Source organism: Hirundo rustica, chromosome 6, assembly GCF_015227805.2.
Source record: "Hirundo rustica isolate bHirRus1 chromosome 6, bHirRus1.pri.v3, whole genome shotgun sequence".
NCBI classification, from domain to species: Eukaryota; Metazoa; Chordata; class Aves; order Passeriformes; family Hirundinidae; genus Hirundo; species Hirundo rustica.
In genome coordinates, this window is record NC_053455.1 from 13,936,748 (window position 1) to 13,957,769 (window position 21,022).

Genomic DNA, 21,022 nt, shown 5'->3' on the forward strand with positions numbered 1-21,022 from the left:
TTAACTGAAATGTATAGAAATATTAACAATTCATGGCAGAAGTTTAGCCGAGAACATTAAACAACATTATCTCAGATTCTCCAGATTACAACTGGATTGCATTAGTTGTAATAGCCTTTAGTGATTTTAAAATAACACCTGAAATGATTCAATGAAAAAAATCTTAACAAAAGTTAAATTCTTATTGAACATAAGGCATTTTGTTCCCTTCATACATTAGTTGACCAAGATAAAAATAACAGAAGATTTTAAAATTTCCCAAAATTAGGAACTACACTTATTTCAATTTCAGAGTCTACCTTGTATTTAATACATTTTAGTTCCATTTTCAAGGGGCAAATCTATGGGAACCATATATTACAATTTCAAGAGAGAAATTCCTATGAAAAGATTTGAAATATTTTAAGAACACCAGGCAGGCAAGTGTCTTGATTCTGCATTTCCAGACCTTAGTAAAGAAAAAAAAAAAGAAAATAAAAAAAGAAAATATGATCTTAATTCTTGTAAATTTTGAGTAATTGATTTTGAGATGAGCTTAAGCAATGTATTTTTGTCTAGTTACTCATACATATCCAAATTCATTCTATCTCTGTGAAAATACCTGTTTTGGAATATCCTACACTTACAAAAAAACATATGCAATTACTGGCAAAGAAACTCAAGAATAATACAATTGCATGGCATTAGATACACATCAATCTTAAACTGTTTTACCGGGTTTAATTTTAACTTTCAAATGCAGATGTAGTGATCCAGCAGATTGCTACAGGCCAGAGTGAAGCACTGAGCTAAGAGAGGCTCACTGCTGCCCAACCTCACTGGAGCAATGCAGAGCTCAAAGCGCCCCTGAGCGCGGGCGCTGCTGCGCGGGCTCGGCTGGAACACAGGATGTGCCAGGGGCAGATACCCCCAGCCTGGGCACCGCTCCTAGGCCTGGACACTTGATTACAAAGCTACTGCCTGCCTCCACCTCGCTTCCTCCAGCAGCACTGCCCTGATAAACAACAGAGCCAAGACAGCTTTCTGGCCTCTACTAGTGAGGAGGAACCAGAAAAATGAACCAAAACCTAAGACAGACCAACTGATCGACACACACCGACTTTGGTACCTGCACATTTACTTTCACAGTTAGTTTATTTATCCACAATGGACAACAAATTAGCAATACAGAGATTATATAAGCAGAGGAGAAGGGTTAAATAGATTAATTCTTATATTGCAGTTACCTCAAACACACATTACTTGACCTATTCATTTGATCCCGTGTAGCATTATCTATTAATACCCTAACTTATTAGAATATGAATTCTCATATATAATTTTAATTTAATTCACATAGATTTGAACAATGTTGTTTTCTGACTAAAATTCAGGGGAAAAAAAAGTAGATGTTAAAAATTCTTACAGCATTTATCCATAAATCATTCCACAAAAATTTATGCCTCAATGCAGAAAATGTGTATCTTCTTCTGGTCAGAAAGAAAAATCTGCTGTCTTTTCATTCTTGGAGAATGGATAAACGATTTAACCATAAACCAGATCTTTATGTTGACTATGAAGGTGTTTTCCCACAATACCATTAATTCTACCTACAGATAAATAAATGCATACACGATGTTAAAAAAGCTTATACACCATCCAATATCTGCCATAACAGCCCAGAAGGAGTGCAAGCATAAATTTCTACAGCTTTACGCTCAGGGTCATTCTAAATACATGACTCATAAAAATGAAATTAAAGTCTTATTCAAGAGGATAACATAATGAAAAACTATAGAGTACATGTCAAAACCCAAACTTCAAGTAGTGTTTTAAGAATTCTGATCTTTTTCAGTCAGCAATGCACTGAAGTGTAATTAAACCCTGCATCCACTCCTGAACAATGACATCTGAAAGGTCCGCATGTTAAAAGGCATTTCTTTTTTTAATAAAAACTGTGATTCATTTCAGACTGCTCAGACATCAATACTATGAGGATATGTCAAAGACTAAGCCAATTTCCATCCTGCTTTAATAGCTTAATTTGAAGAACATTATTATAGAAGCACATATTTTGTTAAACACTAATAATTGTTCAAAGCTGTTAACCACTTTGCTTCAGCTGATGGAAAAACTAGAATCCACCCAGGCATTAGAAAATGGGCTCTTATCCACAGTTGTGTTATACCAGACTGTAGAGGCATAATATGTTATGGGTCATTTGTGAGGCTAGTACAAAGTCTGGGGCTATTCTTTATTGCCATAAAGACAAAATTATAAAAGACAAATTAAAAGTGAATAGTCATCTGGGATATTAGCAATGGAGGTATTTACAAAATGCTGCAACAAAATGAATCTAGCATAGGAGCAACCCAAAAGTTGGGGCAACTCTTATATTAAGAGCCCAGATGGAGAGGAGAAGATGGCCATGTTTCAAACTCAGGAAAAGAGGGCAATAGCAACTACACGCAGCATAAAGTAATGCATATCTGATGGTTTTCCCAGCAAGACAAACCAGACTCTTCCATGAAAGTTAAATGGTTCTCTGCTTCCTGATCAGTCCAAACTCAGCAGAAGCCAGTAATTAGAAGCCACTGCTGTTACCTGCCTCTGAAACAGACACCACACCCCGACCCTCAAGAGGACAAGCTGAACACAATAACACAGGTTGCAACCACACAACTGCGGGCTGGGGCTCCTGGTCTGTCTGGAATTCCTGCCCACAAACACCTAAGACAGCAGCAGCAGGTTGATGCTGAAAGTGTGGCAGTCTGACATTTGCTTAGCAAGCACTGCTTTTTTCAGCAAAGGACAACATTTCGGAGGGAGGGTCATCACGAACTATACCTTGGGGTGTCTGAACAGTATCAAAACCAGTATTCTAGAATTTCCCTTTAGTCAGCAGATGTAAATACCAAGATTAAAGGCACATACTAATCAAAATGTATTTTACTCTAATTTAACCTAACCTTATAGTTTCAGGAACAAATGTTAAAAGCACTAACATATACACAAAGTGATCGGCTACTGCAGCAAGGTATTTTAGTATCATCATATAGTTTAATAAATAAAATGTTTAAAAAGTGCAGTTCTGAACTGCACTGAAAAACTAATCTTTTACACTGTAAAGTTCTTGTACAGTTTTCTGGTATTTACTTTTACTGCGGGAACAGAAGCGCCACCAAGAAAATGAAGGGTCTGGCTCTACTATGACTATTCCCATATTGCCTGTTTTTTTACTAAGACTTTGTAAGATCTTACCAGATCAATACAAAATACTCTGGCAAAATTAAGAAAAAATACTTTAAACCTTAGGAAGAAAAATAGCCAAATCTAAGTAAATAACTTTTTTTTTAGACTAAAACTGTAAGAAAATTTTAGAGTAATAAGAAAAATTTGGTGATTTCCTACAGTGGGCTAAAAATGAGCTATCAACAATGCTTCTTCTCTCTAATCATTAGGTTAAAAGAACTAGGTCAATGTTATTTTAGTTCAATAGAAATTAGAAGATGTATGTAGTTTATGAAAAAACATTTAAAGATCTTTGTGGAGACCTCCAGAATTAAGGTTTTGCTGTTTCTAGTCACGAGTTATCTGTCAGTTTATCAACATCCAATGGTGAGCAACAGTTCACAGACTCACTGCTGAATCACAGAAATTCTCCAAAAGCTAGACAGTTTTCACTCATTTGGTCTTATCTGTGCTGTTTATAGGAAGCAAATGAAACTGAATCTGATTCATTTCATGGATCTTTTTCAACTCCACTGACGTTCCACTATGATGCTTCACTATGACGCTTCTCATACACAGGAGTCCCAATTCTCAGCAGCATTATTCTGCATCCCCACACTTTTATTTTAAACAGCACTTTGCAATTGCATTATTTTCAGAAGATGGTTTAAATTACACATTTTATTCTAGAACAAATGTTTTCAAGTTGTTCAAAGGTTCAAATGCTCTCTTACCACTTTTGCAACATAAGGGGCATCACTGCCAACCGACTTTGAAGAATTAACATCAGCTGTTAAAAAGAAAGCTTTTATTAGTAGGAGACAAAACTGTCACACAGCATAAACTCACTTGTTATGCAGGATGGACAAACATACAACAAAATAACTAGGTGCTGACACAAACATAGACCAGTACCTTAGCCTTTGTTAAGAAAATCACACTATAAGTGAAGGCTACTGTATACAGGTATTGCATTCTTGCATTCTGCCTTCTGTTTGAGGAGTACAGGCAGTTTACTAAAAAGGCGTTCTTTTTCTTTTATCCAGTAACTCTTTCCTATTCAATAGTCTCGCTTTCTAGGATTATTCTAAACATACACATTTCTGGAAATAAAGAAGAAAAATAAATTCTGTTGGGGAGGATGAAGCCAGAAAGCCCTATAAATATGATTGCTTAGATTCTGAGAATGTGAAACCTGTAAGTGAGATAGAATTGAAAGTAAGTTTTGATGTTTGAGATGTATTAGATACTGGATCTCTGGGAAAACAGTTATGTGACCATCTGAAAGTTACCTGCAGCCAGACCCAGAGGTCAAATGGAATGTTCTGTCTCACCCCTCAATGTATGGTTCATCCCACACCTGTAACCCTCCCCTGAAGTATCAGGTATCTGTAACCCCATTGGCCCAAGTCCTGTTCCAGCCCACCTTGAAGACCCCTGATAAGGGGTCCCAGGGGGGCTGGACGGTCTCTTTTTGCTCGCACCCTTCCCCGAGGACTTTCCTTTCTTGGAATTTCCTCTCCCTACTTCTCCCTTCCCCCACTTTCCTAGGCCTTGCCACGAGCTGCAGCCTGGCAGCTCAGAGCAAGGCCTCCACATCCCTTACAATAAACCTCATCTTCTAAAACCCAACTTCAGAGATCTCTCATCTATATTTATCTACACCCTCCTGGAGTCCTCAGCAGCAGGAGGAAGCTATTTCTACAAAATTCCATGTTGCCATGTCACATATCCAAATGTGACCTTCTGTTGCTACTAAGTTGTTGGTATTTGTGACAGAAGATACAGATATTAAGAACATCAAGTGAGGCAAGTACAAAGTACAAGAAGAATCAGGGTCACAGCTTTGTGCAAATGATGGGGAAGCAGAGACCAAGCTTTGACTTGAACAAAGCAGGAATTCGAGTGAGTTGGAACTCCAGTAAATTTAGTAGCTCATTGAGTGAGGCTGAGTAAGAAGCTGAAAGCTTCTTTGGCAAAAAGCCACCCACTGGTCCTGTTTTTCTCCTTAACCCACTTATGCTGCAGTCTGTTCACTTTAAAAACAAGACAGATTTTTTTTCCTGTTTTCCAACTCAGTATGAATACAGCACAACCTTTTCCCCAAAATGAGGAAGACCATATTATAATGATCACATTAACTTCCATCCCTTCAGAATTGCTTGAAAAATGACTAGGGGCAATGAAGCAAAGAAGTCTCAAGACCTCTCTAATCTGTTCATCTGTCCAAGCAAAAGAGATACTAAGGATGGAACACTATTTCACTTTGAGTTTTCCTTGTAACAGAATTGCAAATCAAGACCTGAACTGAGGCTTTAAACAGTAAAGTTCAACACTTTGTTTTGTTTTTGGCATTGGTTACATTAAAAAAAGTATATGGCATGCCAAAAGTTCACAGGGCAACAAAAAATAAAAGTTATACCAAAGTCAAAACCAGTCCAAGTACTGGCTGACCTCTGCATCTTATCTGGAGTAGCCTCCAGATAAGACACCGAGTTTCAGTTCAGAATTCATCATTATAAAGACATCATTCATCATCATAAAGACAGTCATGAAAAATCCAGTCTTTCAGCCAGACCAAAATTCAAACTTTTTTAAATAAAAATTTTGATTTTTAAAAAGAATGAACTACCACTGGAAACTCATAAAACTAATGCTTAAAATGAACATTTGTCTATTTCTGTCTTTTTCCAACACCATGACCCAAACTAAGGTTTTAGTAAAAAAGATCATGTGAAGACACTTCATATTTCTAACTTAAGGTCAATTTTTCATTGTTTTGCATAGGGATAAACATCTACTCTCCATTTTAAAGAATTATCAAAGACAGCTACACTTACCAAGGTATAGACGCCCAAAGCCTCCCTGCCCTATAGGGACACCTAATTTCCATTCTTTTCTTGATGTATCTGCTAGAACCTCCCCCAGACCAAACACTTCAGCAAGTTTTCTTTTTGCAGGGGCTCTTTTTCCAGCCGTTTTCTTATTTGGCATTTTCCCTAGAGAAAGTGAAGGGAAGGAAAAATAATCAAAAAAAAAAAGTTTTACATGTTGGTACGACTTATTTTACATAGAAATCTGTTAGAAACATAAAAAAGAATGGGTTAAGTCATAATTTGTTACTTCAAAGATACTCGAAAAGAAATGTAGTAAGCAGTTTCATTGACATAAATTAAGCGAGAAACAACTAATTCTTCTAGGCATCACAAAAAATTCGACAGCAAAAATCTTCACAAGAGAAACCTATTACAATTGTATAATACATGCTAAAAAAATCTCAGAATCTATCACATTCAATCAATCACAACCAATCACAGGTCTAAACTTACAAAAAAGTAAACTTATGAAATAAAGCTCATTCGTTTTCCTAGAGTTAAACTTGCATATTGAAAAACTGCAAGTCTTCAATAGTAATATGGGAATTCCTCTTAGCTGTAAAAAAAAAAAAAAAAAAGTCAATCAGTTAATCATTTTTTTCTCCTATATAACTTCAAGAAAAAAAAAAATAAAGTCTGATTATTTTTTACAGCAGTGAGTAGGTCATCACAAAAACTAATACATGACTACCTACTTTGAGATCCCAAGTGTGAAAGTATTACTGTTGCCTTCTCACAACCCCAGGTTTCAGGTAATCAATATTCCCAGCAATAACATAAGAGCCCACTGGAATATGCCTCTGCAGAATAAAATCATAGAATGGGGTGTGATTTGCAAAGGACCTTTTCAATGTCTTCTAGTCCTTCTGCAATGAGTAGGGGCATCTTCAATCAGATGAAGTTGCTCAGAGCCCCATCCAATCTGACTTTGAATGTTTCCAGGTATGGGGCATCCACCACCTCCCTGGGCGACCTGTTCTACTGTTTCACCAGCCTCTCTGTAAAAAATTCCAACTTCTGTCTATTCTAAACCTACCTTTTTTCAGCTGAAAACAATTACCCCTTGTCCCACCACGACAAGCCCTGCTAAAAAGTTTGTCCCCATCTTTCTTACAGGTGCCCTGGAAGCACTGAAAGGCTGCAAAAATGTCTTCCTGGAGACTTCTCTCCTCTGGGTGAATAATCCCAATTCTCTCAGCATCTCATAATCAAAGTGTTGAATCCATCTAATCATCTTTGTGTTCCTCCTCTGGACTGGCTCCAACAGACCCCTGTCCTTCCTGTGCTGAGAAGGCCAGAGCAGGATGCAGTGCTCCAGGTGGATCTCACCAGAGCAAACAGGCACAGTCCCCTCCCTTGCCCTGCTGCCCACATTGCTTTGGATGCAGCCCAGGACACAACTGGTTTTCTGAACTGCTCGATGGCTCATGTACAGCTTCTCATCCACCACCACCTCCAAGTCCTTCTTGGCAGAAGGCCTCATTTTGAGCAAGTAAATCTTTTGAGATTTTAGTAGAGTCAGACTTTGCTGCACTAGAAGAAATTACTGAATATGGAGTCATGACACAGCAAAGACTGCACTAGGTCTCTTTACGTGAAAAGCCTTCATAAATTGTTTTACAAAAAACTGATCTTTCCCTCTACCTTATGAAGATAAATGTCATATAAACAAGTCACATTTATTTTCTAAAAGATACCATTCTCACTGGTGGGATTTTATTATTTTGCTGGAAGCAGGAAGCAATATTAATGCACAATTCAGGAAGTTTCTGGATAGCAAAATAACTTCTTCCTATTTGTCTAGCTACTCAATGCAACAACCCTAAGCCAAACCCAGTTATTTAGCAGCAGTTTTCCTCTTCATTTCTAATGTTCCTCTAGGATTTCCTTTAATTTCCCAAACAGAAAACTGCAAAACTGCAAAAACTGTTCCAAAAGCACTCCCCCTCCTAGAAAATTTTTCTGACTGGGTATCTGCAATAAATTTTCTTCCTCAAATGATGTCTGTCACCCAACTAGCATCTGAAGAGAGATGCCACTTCTCTACTTATTAAAGGCAAGAATAATTGTCAAGTTGCCTGAAAATACTGTTCTGTCCACTAATGCTCAAGTATATAGCTGTGATTGACCAAACTCCTCTAAGTGGAAAGAGACAGAATAAAGCCCAACAGTGGATAAAACACTTACTGGAGATGGAGAATGGTGATGTGCCCTAGGAGCTCTGGCAATAACACAAAGGAACTGACAGGAGCTCAACACAAAGGGTGCCAGTGGGGGGCCTTTGTTTTAGGAAAACAGCTAAATGGCACTTGAGTAGAGCTCAGAATTGCTAACTGGATGAAATGGAGGTGTAAATGTCTCCCCAGATTAGCCAGGCCAGCTTGGGGGCAGTGAATAGGAGGCTGAGTCCAACACAAACATGCAAAAACTAATAACTAGTAAAATAACTTTGAAGAGAACAATGGGCTTGGGTTGGTTGCAATCCAGATATTCCTTCCCAGTGGCTGGGGACACCAGCATCGTGACAGTGAACATACTACAGAGACCAGTAATGAGAATCATATCAGTACCAAGACTGAACTGTGTGTTGCAATTGCTGCATTTTGCCAAGTGTAACTTACAATTGTATTGTTTTCAGTTTTACATCACTCTCCTAAATCAGAAATCTCACATAGCATCAACTATCTTCAAAGAAGTAAATTTGATTTTAAATATTAGATCCTTTATACACTGAACATCTAAAAGAATCTAGTCAGAGAATAATGCACTCTGGCAGTAAACAGTCTCCAGACACTACACTCAATATATGCATATATACAGAAAAGAAGGTGCATCATTCTAGGCCAAAGTTTTTCTTCTTTAGGGTCCTTGTTAATTTGAGAAGTATCTTTGTGTCACGGAACCACATCTGAATACCTGCTGAATATACTACTTATATGTCTAAATGAGTAACTTCATCAAAACTTTTATGAAATACTCACATCACAGGAAGATATTGGCATTTATCAATACCTATATTGCACGAGCTTCCTCATTATCACAAAACAGGATGTTTTAATTCTGCATTACTTTTCCATATTTCCACTTCTGTACACTAACATCCTTCCCTACTATCAAGACACATCTTACACATAAATTTTAAGACTAGCTTTATCCACATCATTATCCACAGTGTTTTCAAAAAACTCCTCTCTACATCCTTTTTTCTTTCTTTTTTCTTTTTTTTAATCTTCAAGGTGATACATAGCCTACTGTCTTTGAGGAAGATCCTTCCTCCAGATTTTCTACAGGAGAAAAATGAGACTTTCAAGCACCAAAGACAATTCCAGCCAGCTCAGATAAGACCATACCAATGAGAAAGCAATGGTGTCAAAGTGTCAGAAGGAACAGAGCAGTAGAAAAGGCTAAGTTTATATCACTTACAAGAGCAGGCCAGAAAGATCACTGCAGACCTTTAAGCAGCTTCACACGACATCTAAATCAGAAAATGGACTAAAATAAAGGGCAGACTGAAATTAGAAGTGCTAATGAAATAAACCAGAATTCTGGAGCCCCAAAGCTGACTCAGATAAGGCAAGAAAGTACAAAAATCAACAGCACTGCCCAATGACTCAGATGTGGGACAAGATCACACACACTGTCATCTAAAGGATACCAAAACATATCCAAAATAAGCATACGTGATATCAAGCTAAGAAATAACTTATTGTCATTATAAGAACCATGCAGAAGGCTTGAAGGACTGTACCCCCTTGATCTCTGAGTTATTACAAATAATTAGGGCAAGACTTGGACAGACACACTTAGGTACTTGAATGCTGGACAGATTGTTGCCCATAAAAGAAAAATTTGTAGCCTCTCTTACAATAAGGCTAGCAAGCCTGTGAAACAGACCCATTGATAGACTCCACATCTTTGACATTCACAGTGAGACTCTTGATAGCAGCGTTGCTTAAAAAGGAATTAAATTTACTTAAAATAGCTCCTCAACAGTATCAAAGGAAGAGCTGGTGCTTCCCTCTTCTTCCACACCCCCACTTATTTTGTTTAACATGGTCAATAATTGTATGCCTGAAGGTATTTATTTAAAAAAAAAATTGTTAACGACAACTTCCCTTTATCCATAAAAGCAAAAATTCAAAATGGACATAAGTTTGAACGTCCCCAGCTGGGAACCCTGCCCTTAACAAATACACTAGATACACATACATGGTTTCTTGGCTGGCTGTATTCACACCCATCTGTTAACATGGCACCGTGCCTACTTACAAGTTGGTCAAACTATCAGTAGGCCATAGGTGCCAAACACTGATCACTTGCAATGGGCAGCATGCACAAAACTAAGCACTCACTCTCTTGCAAAAATGCTGTCACCCAAGGAAATATTTAAGCAATGGCTGCACATGCTTTCACATTTATTTGGGTAAATCCATTCAAGTATCTTCTACTGATTAAAACCAAAGGCACCTGGACACAGCAGAAATTTTCTGTGTGAAAAGAAAGAACTAGAAAAAGAAAGATAAAAAAAATGAAAAAAAGATAATCAAAATTAGTGCAAATTCTATCATTCTATGTGCTTTTCAACTCCTAACACAGTAAACACAAGGGGTCTGTCAGGAAACTTATGCACCAGCAAACATGACATAGAGCTGTCATTGCACAACTGGAATAACACCATCTACCTCTCCCTAAAATCATCTTTAAAAATTCACCACCACCACCTCTCCAAAAAGAAGAAAAAAAAAAAAAAGAAGCCTTAAACTTTCATCTCAATACTTCTTCCCGTCAACAAAAGGAAATATTTTCTAACCACAGGTATTGTGAAGTTTAATTCATTAGTTCCTGCAATCACGCTAAAGTCCTTGGAAAGAGTGCCATGGATGTCAAGTACTGTACTATCATTCAAGTGTCAGACCTGACCCTACTTAGCTAAGGTGCCTGACAAGAACAATTTTCAAGGTGCATGACTGCAAACAGCAGCATTTTATGTCGCTACAGTGTGCTCAAAACAAAGATTTTCCTATTAAGAAGCATGAATAACAGAAGTCTATTTGTCTAAACTCTCTCCAGACGCCTCTTAGTATGACAAAGGCTTCTACCTAATAAAACATCTTGGAAGAAACAGAATACACTGTACTTGAGATAGCACTGTTGATGCAAAATTGTCTGCATATCAGTGGTGTTATCTTTACAAATGTTGTCTGCTATGGTTGCTACTTAAGCGATACTTGAACTCTTAGAATAAATATGAATAGCCACTTGTCAATTCTTGCTGCCATTCATTATCTACAAAACTCTGAAATGAATACAAAACAAATTTATTTTGAAGGAATTTCTGTTGTGTGTCAAGTCAAACTGGTTGCTTCCTGATCTTCCTCTTTTATTCTCTGGAGATTGTAATTTTTACAGTTGTTTATCTTAGCAGGACATATTTTCATTGTTAACCCAGAGAAGGCATGCTGGTGACCTGCACTCCTACATGAGCAGCTAGTTTCAGCAAGACCTGAAATCCATATATAATTAAAACTCTTCATTAGTCAAAGCAAGAAATCCACATCTGCCTGAAAAAAAAAAAATAAGACAAAGAAAAAACAAAACTAAATTTTGACTCAGGGTGTAGGGAGGAAAGAACATGACACTTAAAGATTCCTGAAAACTCTAGAGCTGTTTCATGGAGGGACCACACAAAAAATAACTGATGTGTCAGTGACCTGTCACACCGAGTAAGGTAGAACAAAAGCTTTCTTGCATAAATTGGACATTCTGTGACTGGTTGATCATTTTCTATGAAAACCTCTCCAATCTAAGTTCCTCCTGATTAAGATACCAGACAGTTAATGGCACTTATGGAAGAAGAGGCACTAAGGTTCTCTCCCAATAAGTAAATAAAAAACAAATCCTTTTAGACAAAATGAATAAATGCCATTGGTGAACCACAATTACTGAGAAATATGTAATCACAACAGCACCAGAGTGGACTAAGGAAATTACTTTTTTCCCTTTTTTTGCTAAACAAACCAAGATGACTTAATATTTCAGATGGCAGCTGGTTCAGAGGTAGGAAACAGCCATTTACAAGCAGAATTACTGTGTTACTAATTTTAAATTGCTCTCTCAAGAATACATTATCTTTTTAAAGTTTCTTTTAAGGTTATTTAAGGTTCTTCTGAAAATCTTAACCACCACTCAGTTATTGCAATAAAAACCAGTGAGTATTGTAAGGTACCAAATCACTTCATCTCTTTACCAACTGCAAATACCTAATACACGTGAGACACTTAAAGGCTTTTTGATCATTTAGCACACTGGATAAAAATTATCAGCACTGAAGTTCACCAGGAATCCTACCTCACTTGCAGATTATCCCCAAGAATTCAGTGGACAGATAAAGGCACGAGCCCTTTGTCACAGTAATAGTTACAGGAAGCTTCACAACAGCTTTTGTATTTTTCTTAGCCATAAAAATGGATTCCCTATAAATTAATAAAAGTCTATAGTTCTTAGAGTGCTTAAGTACAAATTGAAAAATTAAGAGAACAACAGAGCACACGCTGTCTGCGACTACTTAATTCTTTAAAAAGGAAGTCAAATAGCAAAAAACAGGAAGTGAAGAAAAACAACAACGAATGACAGAAACCAGCTTAGCCCACCAGGCCTTTCCTGATCCTAAAACTGCAGATTTTTGTGATTTGTAGGCCTGTATTAAAAAAAAAAAAAAAAAAAAAAAAAAAAAAAAAAAAAAAATTTTAATTTAAAGAAAAACTCGGGAACGCCTCCCAGCCAAGGTGATGCCACACCGAGACAGTCCTAAAGGTGACGAACCTCTAAAGTGGCACAGAGCACAGCTTTTACTCAGCGTCCTCCACCTGGCCTTAGTGCTAAAAAAAAAAAAAAAAAAAAAAAAAAAACACCACACGAAGGGAAACAACTTAGGCCGCTGTCACCGAAGGCAGCTTTAGAGCCCACAGCCCGGCAAGGCGGGGAAGGAGCACTCCCATACCTCAAGGGTGAAACTCAGGGAGCTCTGCCCCACCTGCCCCCATTCTCTCCCTCCCTGCAGGCCCAGGGAGATGCCTCCGGGGCCACGGGTTGGGCCGGGAAAGGGAAGGGAAGGCGCCATCCCTACCCTTGGGAAGGAACAAGGCACGGGCCGGCCCCGGCGGTACCACCGGCCTCCTCCGCGAGTGAAGCGGGGGAAACCGCCCGCAATCCATCAGAAGGCCCAGGGACGCTCGGCACGGCGAAGCGGATGCGAAAGAGTGCCCCAAAACTCGCCTCCTAAAAAAAAAATCCAAACAACTGCACCCCAGAGGCAGCCGCTGGCTCCAAGTACCTTCTGTGCGAGCGGCCGCGGCGCCGCTCCTTCCTCCCGGTCCGAAATTCCCGCACTGCCCGCGGCCCCAGGCGGCCCGCCCGCCCCGGCGACACCTCCCAGCATCGCACGCGACCATTGGTCCGCCGAGCGCGGCCCTCGGCCTCCGCCCCGCCCTGGCCGCGATGCCTGTTGGGAAGTGTAGTCCAAGTTCCCAGAAAGTGGCCGCAGGAGGGCCCGATACGGACTACACTTCCCAACAGGCACCGCGGCCCTAGATGGGCCAAGAGCTGCCGTCTTTTACAGTCATGGAATAGATTGGGTTGGAGGAGACTTTTAAGATCCTTGTTCACCTCGGAACAGTGCTCAAGTGCCACATTCACATGGGTGTGGAACATTTCCAGGGGTGGTGACTCCACCACTGCCCTGGGCAGCCTGTTCTAGTGCTTCACAGCTGTTTTCAGTGGAAAGTTTTGAGAGTTACAAGAAGCCTTGGTTTCTTATGCTTTAGTAAGTTTGTGAAGGTCTTTGTTAAGCTGATACCACAGAATCAGTTTGGTTAGAAAAGATCATCGAATCCAGCCTGTGACCAAACACCGCCAGGTGAACTAGACCAGGGCACTAAGTGTCATGTCCAGCCTTTCCTCAAACACCTCCAGGGACAGTGATTCCTCCTTTCATTGTCAGGTACAAGCGTCCCCACATCCGCGCCCGATTCTGCCAAGCTGCGAAGTGAGAGAGAGGTGCAGAAGATGAAAGACATGGCATACCAGGGAATTTGGGGGATGAGGCAGGAAAATAAAAGGACAGTGATTTTATTTTGTTCATTTACTGGGTGTTTCAAACCTTTAAAAAGGCATTATGATTTCATGGCCACCCTTTTCACATGCTGCAGTTTTAGAGGTACTAAATAGCTTCAAACAAAGAACTATCATTCTGTAGCTTGTTCATCATGACAGTACTTACATAGATTTCCTTGACCACCTGGGCTACATTAAGAATAATATGTATTATTATAATATATGTAAATATATTTTTGAAATACTAGGTACTGCTAGAGCTGTTCAAGAATCTGAACTGTTCTAAATGTTCTAGGGTATTACTGTTCATAGGAAAGACCAAAAGTTTGTTTGAACTAAGGGAAGAACACTACCAGACATGACAGCATTTCACTTGCAGTACCATCCTCTTTACTATTGAATTACTGTGATCATGAAATTGTTTTAAGGTGCTGATAGAGAAAATTAAATAAGACATTTAATAAATATTCTGCTTCTACATATGAATCACATTTGAATTTAATAGAATGTAGTACACAAGTTCTAAAGTAAATTATGTTCTTCGCATTTTTCTTCCAAAAGTTATAGAAATAAATGTCTTATAATTCCAGTACATGTTCTCTTTCTGTAATCTTCTTTATTTTTCTTCTTTGCAAAATGAGAAGAAAAATGCATATACATTGCTCAAAGACCATGTCATACCACACACAATGCATTAAAACCACAAATAATAATAATAATAATAATTAAATAATAATTAAAATTCCAAAATAACTGCAGAACTTGATAAAAAGCACACATGCACTACAGTCAGCTGTCCTAACTGGGGCTTGAGGACCACAGATGGGAGTCGAGATTAAGTTTTCTGTACCAAAAAATCATCATGGAATTATTTTGTTCAAATTGCAAACCTCATGAATGGTTAGAACACAAAAGGTTTTGTTAAAAACCTTGTTGTCAGAGTTCATAAACAGTCTGAAAAAGAACAGTGGTATGATCGTTTTCCAAGGAGAAAGCTTTTGATTCAGTACCTTTTGTTGCCATGCAGCCACCATGCACTTACTCTGGTGTACAAGGAATTATACATCCCATCATATCCACTTGTTATCCTGGCAATATACTGACACTAAGGGGAAGATGTGTTTACTGTAAACTTACTTTTTGTCCTCCCATTCACATTTCACACTATTTTCCTCAGAGGAAAGAGGTGATATAAATTAAATTAAGGCTGTGGGTTTTTTAATCTAATGTGCTTTTATTAAACATTAAGAGTAATCACTATTCTCTGAGAATTTCAGCATGGAACTCCAGAGTTTTCTTGTTTGTCCATTATTATACATTTCAAGATAATTTAAAGTGATTTACCCAGTAATCTCAGAGCTTGTGTGCATTTTAGGAGACCGGTACAATATCCGATTGTGTCTGAGTGCTGTTAAAAGGTAGATGGGAACAAAACTGGTTTTGCCAATCTTTCCAGGTGTCTTTACAAGTTAGATTAATTTTTGTATTTTTGGGAGGGAATTTAAATTTTGGGTTTATTAATTCCTTCAGAATGCAATGAACATAAAACTATTGTTTTGAATACTTAATCCCTTTGATGAGACTGTTTATTTACTCAGTGCAGTTACTACACATCTGTCTAAAAAGTTCCTCGTGAGACAAGGCAGTCATCTAAGTTTTCCTCACCAAGGAAGGTACAATGTTGGTTTTTGTTAGGGGGAACTTCGTACAGGACTTAATAAATAATCACTTCAGCAAATAAATATTTACCCCTTATTACAAATGAAGAATCAGACACAGAGATGCTGAGTGAGGTTTGTTTATGTTGAAGAGATAAAGGAAATTTGTAACAAATCTCAAAGGAAGTCCTGGTTTGCTTGACACTTAATTCTATATTATGAATTTAAAAGACATTATTAATTGTACTTTTCAAAATATTTTAAATCCAAAATTAAGATGCTGAGGCAGTAAAAATCTCTTTAAATCTTGCAGCTCTTTTAAAATGTCATCTTGATTCGTTTCCTGGGTAGTTAATTTGTTAAAGAGAGGAATGGAATATGAGGTGGAAGAGATCCAGTCTCTACAGAGTACCCAATAATTCCACAGAAAGGAAATGAAGTATTAGAGGAATTGTTGAAAACACTGTGGAAGAAAAACTACACAGTGATATCCATTGGAAGTTTTGCTTTTTTTCGGGCAGTTTTGTGATTCTAACAGACACATGATTTGAAGCTGTTAAAGGAAATAAATTTAAATAAGTTGAAGCTTCTAAGACTAGAGCTTGTTTGAAGTGCATTAAATTAATCCAAATTAAAGGACTTTCATGAGTTTCTAAAGCTCATGTTTTCTTGTTTCCTATGTTTATTGAGTTCTATGTTTTCTTTGGTCAAGGTCCAAACTCATATGCATGGGCGGTTTTTCTCTATTTAAATGACTGAATTGTCTTGACTGTGAAGTGTCTCCCCCATCCCAACTAGAGTGATATTTATAGGTACAAATGCATTTTATCTGGGGGCACTGTATATCCTACACTGTAGATTCACTCGCATGCACACAAACAGCAGTGCATAGGATCCAACTGTAACAATGCAGAGAATTTCTGTTTATCATCAAACATTTCATATATCCCCTTACATGTGAAAGAATTACTATCTGTCCTGTTGCAGTGCAATGCTTTTTCCTGTAATGGAATTTTACTCTGAAAATTTATTTTGGTATTAAAAGGTTCCACTTTATAATGTCTATGGTTCAATCAGTGATCTAAAAGGCACTTGAATACTTTGAACAAGATACATAAAACGCTTTTATTGCAAAGCTTTGCTGTATCTACCAATTTTACCATTGATCTCTTTCCATGTAAGGCAGTTCTGGAAGCTGCCCATGCTGTATAAAATCACATGGTGGCTTTTGATCTCCAGCTGGTGATTAAAGCACATTATGGAGGTTTGAAATTTTCTTGTGGTCATTAGCATACCTCCAAACACTCCTCTGCTAAATAGTAGTGTTGTGACTGTATGCTATTTAAATAAGAAACCAGAATTCTATAAACTTATTGTTTGCTATTCTTTGTAGCTCAGAGGATGTAGATGTCTTGAATGAGGTGAGCATATACTTAGCTGTGGACTAACTGATCAAATAGTGATTTCTCAAGGTGATTAGGTTCTAGAAAAACACATGAAAGAATGAAGTTATATTTTTTAAAACCCTCTTTTGGGGCAAAGAGGGAGAGCTCTATGCCTTATACTCCCTATCTATAGTTTTCATATTTCCAACTGCTTTAAGACATCACTATCACTTCCAAGGTCACCAAGCTGTCATATGTTTTCTACAGTGGATTTTAAACAGTGCAGTATTAACTCTTTTGCTTGAAAACAGAAAAAATAGCATCTTTCTGCCCACTTTTTGAAAATGTAATTGTGTGTTGGGAAAAATAAAGAATCACCATACACTTGTTACTTCCTCTAGCAATCTCTTCAATTCTTTTCACAGAAAATAAATGAATATGCCAGCTTTATATATTGTTTATCTTTCACTTTATTGTATTAGATTGCATCTTATTTGTATTATTTTTTACCATCTGTACTTTGCCAAGAAGCAAAGTTTATTGAATGTTGCCCAGATACAGAGGAAAACATAGCACTTGTTCAAAGATATTACAGTCAGTAAACACCAAATAAATTCAAAAGCCTTGTTAGTTGTTCTACCATGTCTCCTCACTCCCCAAAATAGAACAAATATAGGTAACCTGGTTTCTGACAAGTCAGTGGTTACACACTGTTAAAAGGGAATAAAATCTGGGTCAAGGGAAGAATATTGGCCTGGAATGGATTTTGCAGTTCTAAGGGACACATTTGAAAGGACAGTAAAACTTGTGGAAGAGATGTGCAGGCAAAATAGCAAGGTTAGCAGATATCAGCAGAGCCATGAAGGAACATAGTTTTGAGTCAATTATAGTGTGTGGCACCTTGAATTATTTAAATCTAGGAAATAATCATTTTGCATCTCTGCATTTATCCATCAGTTTCATGAGAGAGAGCACTAAAAATTTATCATTTAGGTAATATTTTTATTTCTAAACTACATGCTAAAACATCTAAGATCTTTTATTAGATTGGAGACAGCTGTTTTTGTCTGAGGAGCGAAGTTTGGAATTTGGAACGAAGTTTGAAACAAAAAGGAGTTTATGTTCAGAGAAAAAATTAGAAAACAACTAAAACCTAATGAAAATTACCACATTTCATCCTTTTTTAATATCAAGAGTTCATCCATATCCAAATAAATAGGGTTTTTTTGTGAATTAATTGTGTCATACAAACTTTTTTTGAGGAAGTAGAAGGGGCAGAAGTCATTGACTGTTTCCTTGGAAGGAGATGAAAATTAAAAATAAACCACTGCAATTCATTGTAATTCATATTTGTCTGTCTTCTGGCAAGCTTTATTATACAGAAGTAGCTCTCTGGAGAAAAATAAGTATTTACGGAACTGCTATTCTATACTTGAGCATTGCATGGAAGGATCCTGTCATGCCACTCTACTGCATCGTATTGGTGTTCATGACCATGCTAATCTGCATAAAATGATATGTAACAATATATATGATTTGCATAAGAACTGGTTTTCCCCAATCTCTAATGGCACTAACTCTAAAAAAAATGCTACCACTAGGTGTCTCATTGGTTTCAATGTACCACAACCTAAGAGCAAGAAATGCTCAACAAAATCTAGCAAAAAACCAGTTAATTACCACTGACATTCCCTCCTTCATTACACCAGCACACCCTGAATTTAATCAGACGCATTATTGTAATCAAGCTGTCAATCAGATTTTTAAATATTTCACTTTTTGACATAATTACAGCAGAATCCCTACAGCCCATCTACAACATGGGTATGGCAAGACTGATATTGTGTTAGAAAATGTGATCTGACCCCAAAAAAATGATGCTTCTGTGCAAAAATTTAAGAAACACTGAACTGCTAATGCATTTCCCCTGGAAATGTGTTGCATAAGGTAGATGGTCAAGAGTTAATACAAATGCCTGCCTATTCACTGTTTTCACTGTTCTTGTGCTTTCAATGTTTAAATGTTGTCTGTGTCATTTTTATTTTTGCTTAAAAATATGTAGCTTTAATTTTCTTAATTGGAACCAACTGTATGGAGATCTTTTTTCCTTTTAGGCTTACAGCAAAAGATTTAGAGAAACAATGAGAGGAGAAAAGGGATGCCAAGGAGAGACTTGGGCTGATGTCGATATTCCTCTGAGACAACGACTTCTATGAAAAGCCAATGGGCCATTTCATTGGCATTTGTAAACAGCTCATTGATAAGACATCTATAGTATATATTGATGACTTTTTCAAGAATTTCATGTTCCTGTTTTTTGATGTATGGTGGAGAAGGTAATTTTTATCGTTAACATTTCAAAACATGAGAGATGAAAGTAGAGGTGGAAGGCTCTTTAGATGGAGATCCATCTGTCAGCAATTACAAGGGTTCCCTCGAACACATATGTTACAAACTTCAGCCTGGCTCAGGTGAGCGTTAGTCAGATAGAGTCTTTCTCACTTTTGGGACAGCAGTTTGTGTTTTAACCAAGAAGGTAATTTTTACCATCTGATGACTATTTCATGTCCTCTGTGAATGAGTTTGCAGACCCCAGCCTGATTTTATGTAGACAGATGTCCCCCTTCACAAAAACAACTGTCACAATTGGCAATGGTTGTCACATGTGCTGGCAGCAGCACAGGCTCAGGATGAATGGAAGGGAGACAGCAGAGTATCCTCTGGCTACACAGAGGCAGGTGAGGATGGTGGATGTTTGCAGTCCCACTGACAGTGCTGCCTTTTTAGTGTGCAGCACTGTTAGTGCAGGGATCTTCTGTGTGACCATGCTCTTTGCTTTGAGGGCCACTTGTTTGGATATTTGTCGACAGGTATCCCACTAGAATAACTTGATACAAATGTGCTTGGATAACTTAGAACAATTTCTTCTCTGATAATAAGTTAATAATTGTTTTCTTTCCAATGGTAGGTGGGGAAAATTGTAAATACATTTTTCACTGAAGAGTTATGCAAGGCTTTTAAGAAGCTGCAGAAACACACACGTAGCTTCACACACAATCTCAGCACTTTTCCAACCTCGACTTCAGGAGACACACTGTAACTCTGCTCCTTCTCTCCATCTTCTTTCTGTCCTCGGGGTCTCATTTGCTTATTTTCCATATCGCAGGCACTGGCCCTGTTATTCAGAGAACTACTGTTTTACTTGAGTATTATCTCACCTCCTAGGACCTCTGTTTTTAAGATCTGTTTTTTCGAGTTGAGTTGCTGTATTTTTGTGCAGACATCTGCTGAAAGCATTGAATTAATTAATAAAGTAGTAGCAACTAGGAAAACATGATAATCAGTTTCACTCTGCCACAGTAAAATTACCAGAGCAGAGAAAAATTGTGTAGAATCTGATGGGATCTCTGCTTTATGATTTGTTATTGGGTCAGTAGGTTAAATTTCTGCCTTTTCCTTCCATTCCTCCACCTCCTTTCCTTTCACATGTTGGACCTGACTCCATCCACATATATGAAAGATGACCTTGCATGTCTCATGGTGGAGGTGAGGAGTTCTGCACTCCCTAAAGACTGGCTGCTTTTTGGCAGGAGATTCTAAGCTTTGTCCCTCTTCAGCTGCCTATAGCTCATATTTGGCTGAAGCATACTTGGAAGAAAGTGTTTATCATCTATTGTTGAAACAGCTAATTTTTTTCAATAATGACGTGGCTTTGAAGATATTTAAATGGCATTAAACCTACATCAATGATATAAATAAAGAAGAAAGTTCAGCAGTTTTT

At 37.8% G+C, this 21,022-nt stretch overlaps 1 protein-coding gene across 5 annotated transcripts in view; it reads right to left on the reverse strand.

Annotated features, from left to right (window-relative positions):
• Positions 1–13,515, reverse strand: part of VRK1 (VRK serine/threonine kinase 1) — a 36,405-nt gene extending 22,890 nt beyond the window's left edge. Inside the window, exons 1-4 of one of the 5 annotated variants that reach the window (XM_040068662.2) lie at positions 13,213–13,227; positions 6,782–6,886; positions 6,051–6,209; positions 3,945–4,000 (exon numbers count right to left, since the gene is read on the reverse strand). In XM_040068662.2, the coding sequence (XP_039924596.1) occupies positions 3,945–4,000; positions 6,051–6,204 (210 nt within the window). In that variant the 5' untranslated portion in view covers positions 6,205–6,209; positions 6,782–6,886; positions 13,213–13,227. Of the gene's footprint in view, positions 1–3,944; positions 4,001–6,050; positions 6,210–6,539; positions 6,643–6,781; positions 6,887–13,212 lie in introns of those variants that run through there. The other 4 variants (XR_005701538.2, XM_040068660.1, XM_040068659.1 and 1 more) reach the window with 4 other exon arrangements.
• Between the last annotated feature and the right edge of the window lie 7,507 nt (positions 13,516–21,022).